This window comes from Pteronotus mesoamericanus, unplaced genomic scaffold (genome assembly GCF_021234165.1).
Source record: "Pteronotus mesoamericanus isolate MK-2021 breed Mesoamerican mustached bat unplaced genomic scaffold, CSHL_Meso_final contig_73, whole genome shotgun sequence".
NCBI classification, from domain to species: domain Eukaryota; kingdom Metazoa; phylum Chordata; class Mammalia; order Chiroptera; family Mormoopidae; genus Pteronotus; species Pteronotus mesoamericanus.
Window position 1 is genome coordinate 1,085,161 of NW_026555245.1, and position 18,512 is coordinate 1,103,672.

An 18,512-nucleotide genomic window follows, 5' to 3' on the forward strand; every position below is an offset into this window, starting at 1 on the left:
CTCCAACCCTAACGCATCCCAATGTGCATGGGTAAGCACATATATGAACATGTATGTAACCACAAGTTACAAATAGAAATGAGATTGGGGGGAGTGTATGGGGTCATGGTTCTGAAGGTTGAGCGCTGATTTGGGGTCACAGAGCATTGAGAGCCAGCTCTTGTTCCACTTGCCAAACCATGTGCCTTGGCATAGAGCTGCATCCATTAGAGGGGATTGCAAAGATTCTCTGTGGTGGGCTGTAGCCCCGGATTATAGGTAGGCACATACACACATGCATGCATGTGTGAGTACATGTAGGTGCACATGTGTTAATAAATGCTGCTTAATGTGAACAAGATACACAAGTCCACGGTTGCATGTGTGACCTGGTCCCCCTGGTGCAGCACACGCGAGCACTTATATGAGCTGAGCACCAACTCTATAAGAGCCTTGCATGTGCCTACTGGTGGCAGAGCTGTTTTTCTACTCTGCTCTGGGTCCCAGGCAAGGCCGACAGGCCGAAAATGGGGTGCTGTGGGCTTGGGTTCCCCACCTTCTTTCAGTGCTGAGGAGCCCCTTGCTCGTTCCTGCCCTATACTGCCTTTGCAGCCCCTCTTGAGGCCGTGAAAGGCTGAGAAACACACCATGGGCAGGGATAAGACAGGGCAGCATGTTCCCGCACTCCCTGTCTGGGTTCTGGCATCAGGAGTCTAGGGTTCTGTTCAGAGTGACTCAGTCACATACTGGCAGTGGGGCAGCAGGCAGGCACTCAGTCATGGCTCCCTGATTCACCGTGGGGCCTCCCAGAGGGTGGGGTGCTTCTCCATGGGCCAAGGGCCATGAGAGATGTTGGAAGTGGGTGCCATATATGTGTGAATCTATGACCAGGCTCCCATGTGAATGGGACCCTATGAGCATGTGAGCAGAGCTCAGTGTCTATAGGCAATGTGACCATCAGCCTCAGGGTATGTGTGTGTGTGTACACACACATGAGTACATGTGAATCTATCTAATATGTATTGCTAAACCACATCTCTTTGAGCTTGAGACACCTTTGGAGGCTTTATTTCTGACAACCATTCCTCAAAGGACAAGTCTCCAGAGCCCCTAGCCTACCTGGATTAAGTCCTTCTGGGAAATGTGGTTTCTTTGGTCTCCCCTGGCAGTGCTACAATAAGGGCTGGGTTGAGGGCATATTTGCTCCTATTCCTGTGGGAGTTGGGCCCAGGCCATCAAACTTCAGATTCCCAATTATTGAATGCAGCATAGGGAGTAGGGTTGCCCCATGACTCCCTCAGATGGGGCTGACACTCCAACAGTTTAATCTCTTAAAGGGACAGTCTCTCCTTTGGCTGGGAGTTCAGCCAGAGTGGGAGAGGAAAGGGTTAAAAACAGCTGGGACTTACTGTGCTGGCAAGCGTGTGGCGAGTCAGAACAACTTCAGTTCAGCCTCTGGAGCCACGTGCAAAACACTCTCAGGTACACGTGACAATCTCAGTTAACCCAGCCATATCTGATAGGATGTGCACAGCCGTGAGAAATGCCCAGCAAGTGTGATCAGACACACAGGACAAATGTCATGTGTGGACACAACTGTGGACAGAGCTGGTCAAAAAAGGAAACACGTCGAGGTACTCACAGCACAAGGGTCCATGAACTCTGGCTGGAACTCAGTACGTGTTCCGTGTGTCCAGCTGAGTCTGGTCTATGAGAGGGTCCCTTCTCCTTTGGGACCCACAGCCTCCACCCTCCAACCCCCTGACTGAGGACATGCTGGGTCAGCCATTCTGCAGGTCTAGGGCCAACCTCTTTTCTTTCTGACATGTCTCCTCTCATCCCTACCGTAGTGGGGATAACAGCAAAGCTCATGGTCATGGGCCAAGGGGGTCTCTCTGGCAGCTCCATTCTCCCAGCCGTGTCCTGTAATTGCCTGTGCCCCACCATCGGCTGTCAGCCTCCAGTGTGCTCTCCAGGGTCTAGCCCTACTCCTAAGGCACCTCACACCCCACGTTTCCGCACCTCCCTCATTAGCTCTCCTCAACCCAGCATCCCCACGAACGTCCCCAGGCAAGCAAGGTGTGGGGTGGCCGCCCACTCCCGTGGGCGCGGCCGATGGCCGAGGGGGCGCCGCGCCGGGCTGAGTGGGCGGGGCCGCGGGCGGGCCCCGTGCCTGCAGCTCCCATAAACGGCGCGGGCCGCGCTCCCGGACTCTGCAGCTGCGCCCGCCGGCCCCCTTCCGCGCTCCGCCGTCTGAGCCGGCCCGACCCGACCCGACCGCTACCTGCCCCCGACATGGATCGACAGAAGGCCCTGGTGTCCCGCTGCGGGGAGCTGCTCCACATCCGCTACCGGCTGCTTCGCCAGGCTCTGGCTGAGTGCCTGGGAACCCTCATCCTCGTGGTGAGTTAAGGGGGACCCAGAGAAGCTCCGACCCCTACACTCCCAATCCCTCTGTTCACTGGACGGCTGTGCTTTTCAAGACAGCCCTGACCCCTCTCCCAACTCTGATCCCCACCTTGACCCCTTGCAGAGTGCTCCCCCTTCCCCAGCTTTTACCGCACCTGTGGCAGCTGTTACACCCAGGGACAGCTTTAATCCTCCAACCTCCCCCCACCAGCGATCCAGCCCACAGGCTGGAGCAGCTGTCACCCCTCCAGTCTGGGATCCCCAGCCCCTTCTCAAGGCTCCCACTGCACCCGAAGTTCTCAGAGTCCCAGCCCAGGAGGCAGCGGTGGCAGGTCGGGGTGTGTCGGGGTGTGTCGGGGAGGCAGATGCAAACGGGACCCTTTTAGATACTTGACTTCTGAGTTCTTGCCCCTAATAAATAATTAAGGCTCAGAAAGTCCAAAAGTTCCCGTGACATGAGGACAGTCTGCCACGGGTTGGGGCAGAGGGTGCAAAGAGCAGCCCGAGAGGAAAGGAGGATCCTGAAGATAGGAGGCTGGGAAGGCTGTTGGGCTCCAGGCACAGAGGAAGTGGTCTCACTAACGTTGCTCCCCTTCTGCTGAGAGACTCCCAGACCCTGTCAGTTGCCCAGACAGATGCCGTCAGCTTCTGTGCAGAAGCACTTCGAGTTACTCTATAGATTCTCTGAGTGGGACGCTTCCCCTGCCTGGGTTACTCCCCAGTCCTAGTTACTCCCTAGTGACATCAGTTTCGCCCCTGGGTGACTCTGTTTGCACTTCTTGGGTCTGGCCACACACACACCAGTTACAGGCTCCATTTCCTGTCCTAGTTACTCTGATTTTCAGCCACTTTGTGGTCACACCTGTTTTCCACTTGGTTACTTCTGGGTTGGGTTGCGAACATTGCAGTAGGTGGGTTGGGTTATTCCATTCCTGCCTCAGCCCCAACCCTAGGTCATGCAGACCTGCCAGCCCCCTGTGGACTTGGAAGCTTAGCTAGAGACAAGTGGGGCTGGGGTGGTCTGCCTCAAATGGGGAGTGGGGTGGAGCAGGCACCATGGTAAGAGGAGGGCTGAGACTCACCTGGAAATAGGAAGGAGGGAAGGAAACCAGGGGGACACTTCATCCACGGCCCCTCACAAGACGAATGGCTCTACCAGTCGTCCCCATCCCTTCTCTCCCCGGTGCCAAGAAGGGAGTGGAGCAGGTGCTTACCATCCCCCTGCCACAGAGCCTAGTGTCCCCCACTCCCTGACTTATGATCCAGTCCCCTCATTTGAGAGCAGCGAGGACAGGGGAAGTTGTCTTCCACATTCACAGAGGGTCCTCCCTGTCCCCTCCCAAGTCTCAGCCCACCTACCCCACAGAGGAGCATTCAGGCCTAGCGTAAGGTAAGTTTTAGGCTCAGATGAGTGTGAGGCACTGGGCGTCAGTGAAAAGCCAAACCTCAAAGGCAGCCTGAAGAGGAAGGGCCAGGCTGGAGACCCAAGTGGTGGGTGAGGGCTGGCCTGCATATTTCTGTGGGTTGGGGACCTAGAGCCTGCAGTGGTAGAATTGGGGCTGGCTTTGGGGCCAGGGGAGCACTTTTCTCTGGGGTACCTAGCAAGGGAGGGGCACAGGGAAAAAGTAAAGGTAAGGAAGAGGAAGATTAGCCCCAAGGTGGTGGAACTGGCTCTGACAGCTTCTCACTCCAAGACCTCCTGGGATGGAGCCAGGTTTGGGCCTCCGACAGGCAAGGAACTGAGACCAGAACCTGCCAAGCCCGGCAGGGTTCCCAGGTCCCCCACGTGCCTGCCCCTCCCCATCCCCTCCATAATTGCAATCTCTGATCTTTGCTCTCACCTTTCCTGTACACTTTTGCCCTGTATCACTGCTGCTGGCGTTCCCACTATCTCTTGGTCTTTCTTCAAAAGGATAATGAAAATGCCTAATAGCAGGACGACAGGACTCTGACCTGCCAGAATGGACAAGGGCCCTTAGCATGGGTCTTAGGAATAGCCTGCTGGGTAGATGTAAAACTTTTAGTTATGGGAAGGTGGAAGAGGAGACCTGGGCAATGGTGGAACGGCTTTGGGGGACACTCCAGGGACTCAGGGCAACAGCTCTTTACAGCTGACACAGAAGCATTTTTACATTTGAACAAGGGAAGCCAGACATACAATGTATTCTGTCCTTGTAGGACATCAGGCATCTTAGTTCTCTCAAATCTCCCCCATCCCTGGCAGAAAGCTTAGAACCAACATCCTCAGTTCCACTGCCCTGGGGCCCAGACTGGGGCTGGTGAGAGGAGCCACTCATTAATGTCGTTAAGGCCTCCAAATCTGAGTGGAGAACCCAGACCTTGGACCCCAGACCACTGAGGACAGAGAGCTCGGGGCCAGCAGAGAGAGAGAGGAGGCTCTGGCACAGGGACAGGTCAAGGAGGGCGAGGGCGCTGAGGGGCGCTCTGAGGAGAGCCAGGGGCATGGGCAGGGGCTCTGACATTCCAGATCAGGAGAAGTGGATTCAACCTAACTTCTGGTCTCCTCCCTATTTCTTTGCGCCCCGTCCTGCATCACCACCACTACCACCTAGCTTTTCTTTGGGGCAAAAAGGGAGACAACTGCAGGTGGGGAATGAGTGAGAGCCTGCTCACCTCTATGGGTCAGGCTGAAGGGCTGGGAGAGAAACCGCTACAATGAAAGCTATTCCCCTCTCCCGTATTCCTGTTGGGATTCAAGGAAAATCAATGAAGATGGTTCAGATATCTGTTGGGCTCCCAGTTGCAGACTCTAACCCCGTGGAGGCCTGTTGTGTTAGAATTGGGACATTGGGGGTGGGAGGGCATGTCTGCTTCTCCTCAGGGTGCAGCTGCAGCAGGAGGGTTTCGGCTGAGCTCCGGATGGGCGTTCTGTCCTCCTGCCGGGGGCAGGCAGAGGTTGCTGGCTTCACCCTTCCCTCTGCAGCGAGAGGTGCTGGACCTCACCTTCCCTGCCTTGTTCTGTTTCCTGACACAGATGTTTGGCTGTGGCTCTGTGGCCCAGGTTGTGCTCAGCCGGGGCACCCATGGTGGTTTCCTTACCATCAACCTGGCTTTTGGCTTTGCTGTCACCCTGGGTATCCTGATTGCCGGCCAGGTCTCCGGTAAGGCCTCATCCCACCCTTAATCATCACCCATCAACGGCATTCTCACAAGGGGTCCCACTGGGGAACGGGGTTGGGGGCATTCCCAAAGACATTCCCAAGGCATAGCCACGGCCGGAGCTCTGAGCTCTTGGAAGCAGAGAGTAGAAAGGAACTTGACACTTAGAACCTTTGACTCTCACCTGGGAATCAGAGATGAGCGGAGTTGGCCTGTTATACAGTCCAACCGCCACCTGGTACATGAAACCTTTCTCTGCACCCCTGCACCCCTTGCCAGAGATGGGGGATATGAAGGTGGTATGGAATCCTGCTCTACCCACTATGGCAGGCATTGGCTGATAGGTCCCATCTCCCATCTGTGTAGGGGCCCACCTGAACCCCGCTGTGACCTTTGCCATGTGTTTCCTGGCGAGAGAGCCCTGGATCAAGTTGCCTATCTACACCCTGGCTCAGACACTGGGAGCCTTCCTGGGTGCTGGGATTGTTTTTGGACTGTACTATGGTAAGCATTACCTTCCCCAACTAGCCCCTCCTGCCTCTTGGGACCTGCACCAGGCCCTTCAATGACAGGCTGCTGGGACCTGCCCAAGCCCTGGGCTCATGACTCACTCACACACAAGCCCAAGGTGCAGGGCATGAGGGGAAATAAACGAGTCGGGCAACATTAGCATCACAGGCCCTCGCCCCACCCGCCCTACCACCTCTGATTCCTGAGTAAAACAGCAGTGATTTTACTTAATCATATGACCCCTGGGAGGGTGGGCCAGCCTGAGAGAGGAAACTGGGCCCAGGCCTCTGCTCTCACCCATTTGGGGTCTAATCTGTCACCAGATGCAATCTGGGCCTTTGCCGGCAACGAGCTTCAAGTCTCCGGCCCCAATGGCACAGCTGGCATCTTTGCCACCTATCCCTCTGGACACTTGGACATGATCAATGGCTTCTTCGACCAGGTATGGGCTGGGGACATGTGAGGGGAACACAGGGAGGAAACCAGGCTGTCTTGGGCTGCCGATGGGCTGGCTGGGGGACAGGGCTCCTTGTTTAAAAGAGAGTTCCTCAATATGTGGGACACCTATATCGGAATCAGAATGGCAGGCACTTTTATATTTAATCAGTGCCCCAGGAATTCCTTATCCCTGAAAAAATTCTAGCACCGCTGTCCTGAGAGCAGAATGCTGGAGAGAAATGAGAGGCCAAAGGCAGGGACCAGAGGGCAGGGTGGGGGCCACTCCTCACCTGTTCTCCTTGCTTGCCAGTTCATCGGCACAGCCTCCCTCATCGTGTGTGTGCTGGCCATTGTGGACCCCTACAACAACCCCGTCCCTCGTGGCCTGGAGGCCTTCACCGTGGGCCTGGTGGTTCTGGTCATCGGCACCTCCATGGGTTTCAACTCCGGCTATGCGGTCAACCCTGCCCGGGACTTCGGCCCCCGCCTCTTCACCGCCATTGCTGGCTGGGGCTCAAAAGTGTTCACGTGAGTGCCACGAACACCTAGCCAGCCCTGCTTGCCTCCCCTCTGCTTGTTCCAACCACCCCTAACTACATATTCTGTCCCCCAGGACGGGCCGCCACTGGTGGTGGGTGCCCATTGTCTCCCCGCTCCTGGGCTCCATTGCGGGAGTCGTTGTGTACCAGGTCATGATCGGCTGCCACCTGGAGCAGCCTCCACCTTCCACTGAGCAGGAGAATGTGAAGCTGGCCCACGTGAAGCACAAGGAGCAGGTCTGAGTGGGCAGGAGCCATCCCCCCTGCCCCTCTTCCTGGAACATCTACTGACTGTGCCGGGGCTGCTCTCTAAAAGCCCCTTCATGACCCCTTCCCAGGCTAAGAAGCTCCCTGTCTGCCACCACCCCCTGGACAGCGCCCTCTAGGATATCCCACCAGACTGCCCAAATAGGACTTTGGGCCACTGCTTTTAAACTGTGATGGGACAGGGAGTAGGGCCAACATAACCCTTTGTTTCCCAAAGGGGAGGAAATGCTCAGTGGGTATGTGAGTATGTGTGCATGTGCGTGTGTGTTTTCCCAGATATTCAGGGCAAGGGACCAAGTGGAAAGGATTTTAGTTTTGGGAGGAGTCTAAAGGAAGGGGGATGGTGATATGTCCATCTGTGAGTGAGGAAAGTGCCAAGGGCCTACATGTTTCAGGGGCTCCAGGTGGAGAAGAGTTCAGATATGTGTGTTTCTGACTACATGTGTGTCTGCCCTGTTCTCTAAGCAGGGGACGAGGGAGGCCTTGGGGAAGATACCATGGGAATATGGGTAAAGCTGGGAGGAGGGGCCACAGGCCAGGTGTGGACCCCTGGCTGTATATAAGTAGGAGCCGAATAACATATTTCTGCCATAATGTAGGCATGAGGGGATCATAAGTTTCATGTTTGCTGTTTTTTTATAAAAATATAGTGGATGTTACACTTTTAGGGATTGGGGTTGGAGACTAAGTAGTGTCTTCACTCTTTTAATCCTCCACTAAACACGTGTGCTTTTACCTTTTATATAAAAAAATAAAATGTATGCCTAAAAGTGCCAATTGTGTAAATATTTCTTTTCTTGTTCTGCTATTTTCCTGGGGCCAGTCAAGGAGCTTCAGTGTATCTGGCCATACCCAGGGTGCCCAGCTGGGTATTCAGCTTGATCAGGGCACCTTGGGGACAGGAGGCCGTCACTCAGACAGGTCAGAGAGCATCTTCATCTCAGCTGGAGCTCAGCGGTCCCACAATTTACTCCAAACCCCCGTCTCCCTGGGAGCCCCAGCACCATGAATGGAGTCTCCTTCCAGATCCCTGCACTCTCCCATCACCCGAGGAAGACAGGCTTGAGCCTGGTCTAGGGAAGAACTTCCTCCAGGCAAAACTGCCCTAAGGGGAGGACTGCTCTCCAGGAAACTGTGAGCTCTCTTTTGCTGGAGAATTCCAATCAGACTGAGAACCTGTATTGTCTCCTACAGATAGCACCTGTTTAGGTTCCATCAAACTCCACCCAGAGCTCGGTCACAGCCCCTTAGCAACTTCCCGGCCTCCAGGCCCATCCCAGTCAGCCTATTCAGCAACCAGAGGGATCTTTCTGGAAACCCCTGCTGTAAGAGGGCCTCTTTCCACTGCTTTCTTCATGGTCTGGAGACAACCCCAAACTTCCCATCTGCATTCAAGTCCTCTAGGACCTGGCGCCTGCCCCTACCCATCCCCTCACAATGCTCCATCTACCCGAGACTACTCTGTGTGCTCCTGTGCCTTCCTACCCTCGGACTTTTGCTCGACTGTGTCCAATCACTAAAAGTCTCCTGAGCTGCCTTAATGCCTCCTCCTCTTCCAGGAAGCAATCCCTGCTCTTCCTCACTCTTCCACCATTTTCTATAGTCAGCTGTCTGAGCCCAGAGACTATAGCTGCATTCATCTCTGTCTCCCTCTCTGTTCCAGTTCTTCAGTCTGAGGCACATCTGAGCCTGTAAGGCTGGGGTTGGACTGACTGTCTCTGGCACCCCGGCTGCCCAGGGAGGCAAGGGCCCAGCAAGCCTGAGCCCAGGAAGCTCTGTCAGGTGATCACATGCCCCTTCTCTCCTTTGCCTTCCTTACCCAATCCTCCTCAAGTTTCACTAAGAATAAAAGGGAAGGTGGAAAAAAAAAGGGAAGGTGAAGAGGTGGCCCCAACCCAAGCCCTCCTGCAGAGTTAACCCCTTGGGAGCCAGAGGGTCCCTGGGTCTGGTAGGAGAACTATGGGTCTAAGAGGCTAAGCCAGCTCTTGCTCACCAGCCATTTCACAGATGAGGAGACCATAGCCCAGAGAGGGTGGGTGGCAAATGCAGGGTCACACAGCTAGGACTCTGGGGGGTGGGGGTGGGAGAAGGAAGTTTCATCTCAGGTTTCCACCCCCTCCTTGTCCCCAGCTCCCAAGGAGGAGTGTATGCCAGAGGGAGTGTCCCTTTCCCAGGCTCTGGGGGAGGAAGGGCAAACCTTGGGAGGGGAATGTGTGTGTCTTCAGTTTCATTCTAGCCACATTGATCTCACCTTTAGTGCCCCATCCTGCTGTCCTCCCCAGCATGCCCGCTGTCCTTCTGTCATCCTTTCCTCTCAAATCCTGCAGTTGACCTTGACCCGTCAGCCCAGAGGGTGGTGGGAGGCCTTCTGGTGCAATGAGAAAGGAATATATTCAAACCTGAATTCCAGGTCCAGTTTGGCCTCTCTCTAGCTGTGTGACCTGGGGGTGGTCATTTTCTTTCCCTGAATCTCAGTCTCCTCATCTGTGTATTGGGAGATATTGAGAGCAAAGTGTAATGGAAGAGAATTCATGAAAAGGACTAAGCACAATGATCTGAGCTGAGTCCTTTCCACAGCAGATGGTAGATAGTCAATAAATGTCACCTCGCCTCATAACTTCCTGCAGAGCTGGGGAAGGGAGGTGGGAGTGGAGAGAAGCCGAAAGCTGTTTTTTTCAAAGTCAATGAATTCAACATCCTCTTCCTTGTCAGATTCCTTTCACGGATTCTGAATTTCCCGAGGGAGAGGGGGAGAGAAGTGGGAGTGATGGCTTGCTAGGCCCTGACTAGAGGAGGCTTTGGGGGTAAGATTGAAGGGAGGCATAGCAGGGGGCCCCGCACACGGGTGTGGAGGGCAGAGGAGCACACAGCCTAAGTGACATGTTGGATGGAGGGTCAGTTGTCATGAGAAGGGGTAACACCTGGCCGGGAGCAGTGAGGCAGGGCAGGGGCCGGCAGGGGCCTGGGCCAACCGCAGCACGTGCTAAGGGGCAGGAGGAAAACTCCCCACCTTCCCACCCACTTCCAGGCTATGCCTCTTATTAGCCATTCTGGCTGATAGCAAGGTCCAGAAAGAAATCTCTTCATCTACTTTCGGAGAAGGATCTCAATCCATTTCCTAAGGTGGACTTGGAGGGAGAATCACCTTGTGGCAGGGTAGACAGATCCCACGCCTCATCTTTGCTCCTTCTTCCTGAGCGGAGTCCTTTCCACCGCCCGCTTTGGAGGAACCCATGTTTTGTTAAAGCTCTGACTTGTTCGGGTTGAAATGAGTCTCCCTGAAACCTGAGCTTGGTTCCCGTGTCCTTGTGTGCCTGCCTCTGCGTATGCACACATACAGTGTGTACCTTCCAGTGTTTCTGAGTGTGCCTGTCTTTCTCTCAGGGTATCTGGTTATATCTCTGTGGGTCTGTGCCTCTGGCCCACTGTTGTCTCTGTCTCTGTCACTGCCTCACTCTTTGTGTCTGGCTAGGTCTTCTTCTGTGTACTTACAAGAGAACCTCTTGTGTACCTTGGAGCCCATCTTTGTGCCTACCTAGGAGTGACTCTCCTGCCAGCCCAGTCCCGCTCATGTTACTCCAGGGCATACCTCTTTCTTAATTCCAGTAATGAACTCCCTCCTTGTTAACTCTCTCTCCTTGATTTTGTTTGTCTGAAAACCTGGGTGGGGCTCCCCTAGGTTTGGGAAGGGAAGCTTGGGAGGAGTAGAGTTGGGTGGGGTGGGAAGGGGAGAGGAGAGAACACTCCACCAGAACAGAGGTATCAGCGGTTAGAGAGGCCCTTGATCTCCCAGGCAGGGTCTGTGAAGGTGCTGGCCCTGCACTTCCTCACTGGGAGGGGGGAGCCTATCCTAGGGCAGGACTCTGAGTTTTGGGCCAGGGAATGCTGGCAGTGCAAAGGGAGGAGAGACCGAGGCACTGGGACCCTCAGGGAGACTGAAGGGGCTCACCTAGAACACCTCTGAGTCCTAAGAGGATGGAGGAGCATGTGTCTGCCAAGTACCTGGGATGGCCTGCTCAAGGACTCTGAGACTCCATGCTGGGGCTTCAGTCTTTGGTGCCAGGCTCATTTGAGGTAAAAGGGAAGGCGGCACCCTGGCTGGTGTGGCTCAGTGGATTGAGTGCCAGCCCGCGAACCAAAGGGTCATCGGTTCGATTCCCAGTCAGGGCACCTGCCTGGGTTGCTGGTTGGGTCCCCAGTAGGGGGGCGCATGAGAGGCAAACGTTGATGTTTCTCTCCCTCTCTTTCTCCCTCCCTTCTCCTCTGTCTAAAAATAAATAAATAAAATCTTGAGGGGAAAAAAAAGAAAGAAAAAAGGGAAAGATGGCAGTGGGAACACAGGCTCTTCTAGTCTGGGCACTTCTCCTGTCCCAGAATACCACCTACCTCCTCTTTGTGTAAAGGGGAAGCTGAGGCCCAGAATCTCATTTAGGGCCATGGAGCCACGCAGCAGGGGCTGTAGTAGAATTCAGTTTTCTGTCTTCAACCTGGCTCCCCTCAACCCCTTTCCCTGACAGTGCTTTGCAACATCTCAAGGAGCAGGTCTTTGGGTTCAGATCACCTTTGTTCCAAACCAGCATTTTCCAGCCATGGGACCTTAGGCTTGCGGAGTCTCCATTTCTCCCAGATCCAGCCTCCAGCCTGCTCTATGCTCCAGGAGGCTAACATCTATGGGCTGCATCACCTGCATCTCTCTCTCTGGCTTCTAGCTGGGTTTGGCAAGTGGGAGGCACACCTAAGAAATCAGAGGGCAGGGAGGGTGGCAGCGGTTGGGGGCAGAAAGGTCAGGGTATTCATGCCCTTTCCAGACCTTCCACTGTGTTCCAGTAGCACTGCTCTCTCCTCTTGCCTCCTCTGGCTGACGGGGCAGTGGCTGTCTCTTGTTAGTCCCCAGGCTGTCTCTTGTTCATTCTGCTGACCCTGCCACCACCTCTGTAAATAGTCCCTTCACAAGCTCTTTTCAGTGAAGCCCTCCCAGGGAATACTGGTCCTGCTGGATTTTACAGAGTATATCTCTCTGCTCTAGTTTCTTCATCTGTAAAATGGGGATAGTACTAGGACTTAACCTCATTAGGGTGCATAAGGTGAGGATTAAATGAGGATGTATGTACAGGACCATGCCAAGAGGTAATAGTAAGTGTTATAGAATATAGAAAATAATATTACCATTAAATATTATTATTATTATGCTTCCTTGTGAGCTCCTTGTGTAGGTTGAGAATGGTCGTGGTAATCAATTAGGGGTTTAGAGGGTCGTATATAGGGAATCAGGACAGTCATTCCCGGAGAGGTTGAAGGCAGAAGCACAGCTTTAATCTTGTTTCCAAGCCCCATCAGGAAACCTTCCTCAGGTCTCACTGCCATTCCCCTTCAGCGCAAGAATGGCGCAGTGATCAAGATAATGATGATGACTTTGGAGGCCTTTCCCTGCTCCCACCAACACATGGGGAGATTCAGCACCTTTGGGAGTAGGAAGAGGGTCTATGTTCTCCCTCCTCATCCCTGCGTATGACCAAAACATAGGCGGCCTAGGTGAGGGACGAACTAATGGAGGTCTTATGGAACAGCAAGGTTGTCAGTGGGGTGAAGTTACGAGCAGGATAAAAACTAACCTGACCCGGGGTCCCCTCCTTAGACTGTCTTGGTCATACGTTCAGGTTAGAGTGAAATGGGACATGGTGTGGAGAAGGGGTGGGTATCACCTTTCCCCATCTCCAGAGCTCTCTGGGAATAAAGCCTTACACCAGATTCAGTCACCTTGACCAGCTTCTCCAAAGCCCCTGTGAAGAGTGATGAGCTTTTGCCAGGCTTCCTTACTGTACTCAGAGTCAAGGAGGCTTGGCTGGGAGCAACTGGGAAAGGGGAGGGAGGACTCCGGGAACCCTGATAATCATCTGGATATGGTCCACCACTCATCTCCATGGAGACGCCCCCCATAGCTGAGGAGGCACGTGGAATGTCCTGCCCACCACCCTCATTCTTTGCCTCTCTGCTCAGGGTCACTGACAGGGCCTGGCCGGAAATATGTTGAAGGTGGGGGAGAAGGTGGCCTGGCCTCAGGAGAGAGGTGGACTGCAGGCTCAGTCTGAGGGAGCTCTTTCCTTGAGAGCTTGTTTGGAGGTTGTAGCAGGGGAACACAGCCACTCATATCCCCGTGACTGAAGACTGGTCCTCTCCTCTAGTTGGCAAGGTCGTCCTCTTCGAGCACGCAGCTTCGGGAGGAATGTACATGGATTGGTGAGGGAGGAAGGGGACACCTGCTTAGCCAGCCAGATCAGCTGAATCAGCCCTGGTGATCAATGGGGTGGCAGATGTCTCAGCCTGATCGCCCTCACATCCAAGGGAGCTCTTTCCTATTAGAGATAACATTTAGCTGGGGAATCACACCCAGTTTCATGTCAGGGGCGGAGAGTAACTGCAGCCTGTGGACAAAGTCTTCCTTTTATCAGACTAAGAGTTTACAGTTTGGTCACCTTCGGCCCTTGGAGGTGTGTGTGCGCCCACATACACGTGAGGTTGTGTCTGCTGTGACTGAAGGACGTGTGTGCATGTACACTCACACAAGCACATGTATCCACTCTCTCAGTGATACACCCGTCCACACACACCCACTCCACACTCATTCAGGCATACTCATACTCTGACATTGTCTCACCTTCCTCCACACACTCAGATGCTCAAGCACACTTAGATTCACTCGTGTGCACTCACGCATTTCCACATTCCCCCTCAGACACATACCTGTACTCCATGTCCTTACACTGACATGCACTCTTACAGTCATGCACACTTAAGCACATTGACACTCTCAGTGCACTCACACTGAACACACTTATCCAGCACTCACACTTGAATACACTCCTACTACACTCCTACCCACTGGTTGCCAGAAGCCACACATCTATGCAATAAGCCTGAGAGGCTGGAAGTGTGTGGGAGGTTAAAAACAGAGATATGGGATAAAGAAATGGAGGCCACAAGGGTCAGGATATGGCGTTGAAAAACCTTTAGATTTTGAGATCATGACCCAGATTTTAGAGTAAGGGGTCAGAAAGCAGGAGGTTTAATGTATGTGACTGAGAGTCTAGTATGTGGGCAGGGCATGTGGTAGGTGTTGTCAAATATTTGCTGAATGAGAGGACAACAGAATTGAATAAAACTCCCCATTTCCAACTAGTATGCTGTCTGTTTAGAGTCCTAGGCAACCAGATTCAGAGCCACCTTACCCCCTGAAGTCAAGGGGTCCACATCCTCTCTGACATTCTACAGAGTAGGAGGCTGAGCTTCAAACACAGGCGACTTGTATGAAGCTACTGGGTAAGGCACAGGCCAGTCCAGAGTACAGCTTCTAAGCCCAGACATACCTGGTCAGAAGACACAGCAGGCCTGGCTGCCAGGGAATAAGCAGAAAATGACTAAACTCTGGGCTGTTCGAGAATTTGGGCCCTAGCCAGGAAAGAGAGGGACCTACAGGGATCCCTTGAGGTTTGCAGAGTCAATGGGACCAGCCGAAACTCTGCACAAGGGCTCCTGGAAGGGTCTTCTGTGCAAGATAGTACCTCTGATCTTTCTGCCAGAAGGCTTGGGTTTAATTCATTCATTTGTGTGTTTTATTATTTCATAAATATTTATCGAGGATCTATTTAATGCAAGGTTGTGGTAGGTGCCAGGAATACTATATAATAAACAAAATATATACAATATCAGGTAAGAAGGATCTGGATGCAAACAAAAAAAAAAGGGGGAAATTGACTTAGAGAGGCTTGGGCAACAATGGTGATTTGTTGGCTCACATAACTAAAAACCAGAGGAAAACTCCAGGTGAGTCTTGATCCAGCATTGAGGTCCTTTCAGTTTCTCCTCTCTTTCTTCCATGGTGTCAGCCTCATTTTAAGCCTGGATCCTCTTGTGTTTCTAAGAAACCTGGCAGTAGCTCTGGACTACCTGCTTCTAGTTCATGTCTGGCAGAGAAGAGGGAGAATCTTTGTCCAGCACACACGCAGAGGTGCGCTGTGATTGGACCAGCTTGATCACATGCCCAGCTCTGAGTCACTAGAATAGTCTGACCTGATTGGATTAGCCTGGGTCACATGTTCCATCTCTGACCCCTAGAGAGATGTCAGCTTCATCTGAACAAAATGGGTTCTTAAATGGAAATGGGACTGTTAGGAAAGGGAAAACCAGAGCCTACCGCATGCTTCCTGTTTTCATGGAACTTAAAGCCTAGTTAGTGGAGGAGACTACAAATACAATCAATCAAAGGAAACTGGGAATTGGAACATTTTACCAGAACAGAACAGCTCTACAGGACTGGTGAAAATGAAAAGGCAGGGCTCCCCTCTATATCGCCACCTGAAGGATAAGAAGGAGTTAGCCAGATGGGCTCTTCCAGGTAGAAGAAGGAACAATTTGTTCAAAGGCCTGTTGGTAGGAAATAGGTGCCCTGGAAAAGCTGGAGCTTAGCATTCCCGACAAGACTGGAAAGGTGGGTGGGGCCAGGTCAGGCAGGATCTTGGTCGGGGAGGACCTAGGAAATCAAAGCTTCCCAGGGCTCTTGCTTGGTAGCTCCTGTGAACCCATTCATCACCAAGTGAGGGAGGCAAGGAGGAGCCAGTTGGGGGCCAGATCCCATCTTGAACGGAGACCAAATGCACAGTGAATGGTTCAGAGAAGTGTGAGAAGCCTGGATGTCAAGAGCTGTAGGCTGCTCTGAGACCCAGAGCAAGCTCATCACCACTCTGCCTCAGTTTCTCCCTCAGGACCTCAGGGGTGTTGTGTGGGATGATCTGACCCTTAACTTCCTCTCCAGCTCTAGCACTCTGTGATTTTTCTTCTGGGATTGCTAAGTCTTAAATTCAGATGATGGATGGAAGGAAGGAAGGAAGGAAGGAAGGAAGGAAGGAAGGAAGGAAGGAAGGAAAGGAAGGAAGGAAGGAAGGAAGGAAGGAAGGAAGGAAGGAAGGAAGGAAGGAAGGAAGGAAGGAAGGAAAGGAAAAGGAGGGAAATCCCTTTTTTCATAAGAGGTCTTTTTTTTTTTTCTTTTATGTTTAATAAGAGTTTATTTGAGCCAAACTGACAACATATGCTAGGAAGCAAGCTCTCACATGCTCCTTATAGCAGGTCTTTACATTAGTGACAAGCTGCTGAAAGGTTGGGGAGATGTAGAAAGTTTATTTGCACAAACCCAACATACTCAAGTTGAACATTAGATGTCCCTGTTTTTGGGAATCATTCCGGCTCTTCCACAGTGGCAATTTCTCACTGGCACCTTTATTTTTATTACTTCTAATTTTTTGAAGATTTTATTTATTTTTAGAGAGAGGGGAAGGGAGAGGGAAAGAGAGGGAGAGAAATATCCATCTGTTGCCTCTCGCACTCCCCCAACCGGGGACCTGGCCTGAAATCCAGGCATGTGCCCTGACTGGGAATCAAACCAGTAATCTTTTGGTTTGCAGGCCAGCATTCAATCCACTGAGCCACACCAGCCAGGGCTATTTTTATCTTTTTAAAAATTGATTTCAGAGAGAGAGAAACACTTATTTGTCAATGGTCGATTGCTGTACGTGCACTGACCAGAATTGAACCTGCAACCATGGCATATTGGGATGATGCTCTTACCAACTGAGCTATCCAGCCGGGGCAGGACCTTTTTCTTATTTAGCACTGTCATAAGAACACCCAAACCTGTAGAGAATTTTTCTAAAAATTTATATGAATCAAACAGAGAATATGCCTGGAAGCAAGATCTGAACAGATTGAGATAAATGCTTCCCAGAATAGTTCACAGGTTTTTTTTTATGGAGTTTTGATTAAGAATAGTATGGAAGATTACATGGAGGTGGGAGAAAGCAAGGTGAGATCAGATTACAGGCTAGTTAAGGTTATCTTGCCCTGACCGGGTAGCACATTTGGTTCAATCCCAGTCAGGGCACATACAAGAATCAACCAGTTAATGCATAAATAAGTGGAACAACAAAATCAACCTTTCCCTCTCTATCCCTTCCTGTCTTTCTCTAAAATCAATAAATACAAATTTAAAAAAAGATTATATGCTCTCTTGAGGGTGGTGACTCTTTAGAAGGAGGGTCTGAAAGGGGGCATTGAAAGCTGTGTTAACACAAATGCACAGAAACAATGGACAGGGCTTGTTTAAGGTGAAGATAAACCTTTCACTATAGAAGTTATAAACATTGTCTTAACTAATAAATCCTTACTTAAAAGAAAGTTGTAGGCCTCCTGGGGCATGACTACCCACCATGAGCAACCCAGTTAGGAATTTATGATCAGATTACCCTGTGAGGTTACTTTCCATAGAACCCCTTTTTCCTTCACAGCGCCCTAGCTTCCGCCTCCTCGGTGGTTTCCTTTCCCTTCTCATTACCCCTTCTCACTTTCTCCCTCCTGATCGCTCGCTATAAATTGCTTTGTAAAGTATTCAGCTGAGCAGAAGGCAAAAGAATCACTAGCACAGGTCTTAAGATTTCCTTTAAGGGGACCCACTCTCCTCAGGTTTTAAAAAGCAGTTTGCTGCCCCCCCCCCCCCCCCCCGGTACAAGGTTAAAAGGGAATAGCGCTCTCTTCCGACGGTGACTGCCACTTTCGTGTCTGTCACCCCGTCTGAGCTTCATGGAAACAGGGAAACATAGGTCAGGTTATACAAGTCAGCCCTTCCTGTATTGCAAGGGGCTCAATAAATGTTTGTAGGATGACTGGGTGGGATTATTCAGGACCCCCCCACCCGCCTTGAAACCCACTGTCATTTTTCTCTCCTCCCAAGAAACGGTTATGGCAAAGCATTAGAAGGCTCAGAAATGTCCAATGGGCTCAGCTGTGGAGGAAGCTGTTGGAATAGACAAAGGCCCGGCTAGGACAGTTGTGGCAAAAGTTGTACTCTCCAAGGAGAGGCTAGAGGTTCTTGGTGGACCTCAGACTGGAGTAGATGTGGACCCAGGAGGAGCAGGCAGAGATGTCACTAAGGTTCCATGCCTAGGTCCCTCAATGGGCCTGGGCACAGCCAGAAGAGGCACCCAGCCAGCCCTCTTGGCTATGGCTGCACCTGGAGATCTTATCTGGGGCCTGGCGGATGCCTGGGTCTGAGTCATGGGACCGGAGGCCTAGGAAACTGTTCTGATGTTGAAACACAAGGGAAGGGGCATGGTGGGTGTTTCTAGGTTGTTACCAGCACGTCATCACCACCCACGCCTCCTGTCACTCCTAAGTCACCTTCATGGTCATCACTCATCTCTGCCC

General features: G+C 52.2%; 1 protein-coding gene across 2 annotated transcripts; it reads left to right on the forward strand.

Moving 5' to 3' along the window:
- The first annotated feature begins 2,274 nt into the window (after positions 1 to 2,274).
- Positions 2,275 to 7,238, forward strand: AQP3 (aquaporin 3 (Gill blood group)). Of its 2 annotated transcripts, XM_054583240.1 has the most exons (6): positions 2,275 to 2,382; positions 5,384 to 5,510; positions 5,875 to 6,012; positions 6,342 to 6,460; positions 6,767 to 6,984; positions 7,070 to 7,238. In XM_054583240.1, the coding sequence occupies exons 1-6, from the start codon at positions 2,275 to 2,277 to the stop codon at positions 7,236 to 7,238; spliced, it is 879 nt and encodes a 292-aa protein (XP_054439215.1). The 2 variants fall into 2 exon arrangements, with proteins under 2 accessions (XP_054439215.1, XP_054439216.1); XM_054583241.1 differs by lacking the exon at positions 6,767 to 6,984 and having other exon boundaries at positions 7,070 to 7,189.
- The last annotated feature ends 11,274 nt before the right edge of the window (positions 7,239 to 18,512 follow it).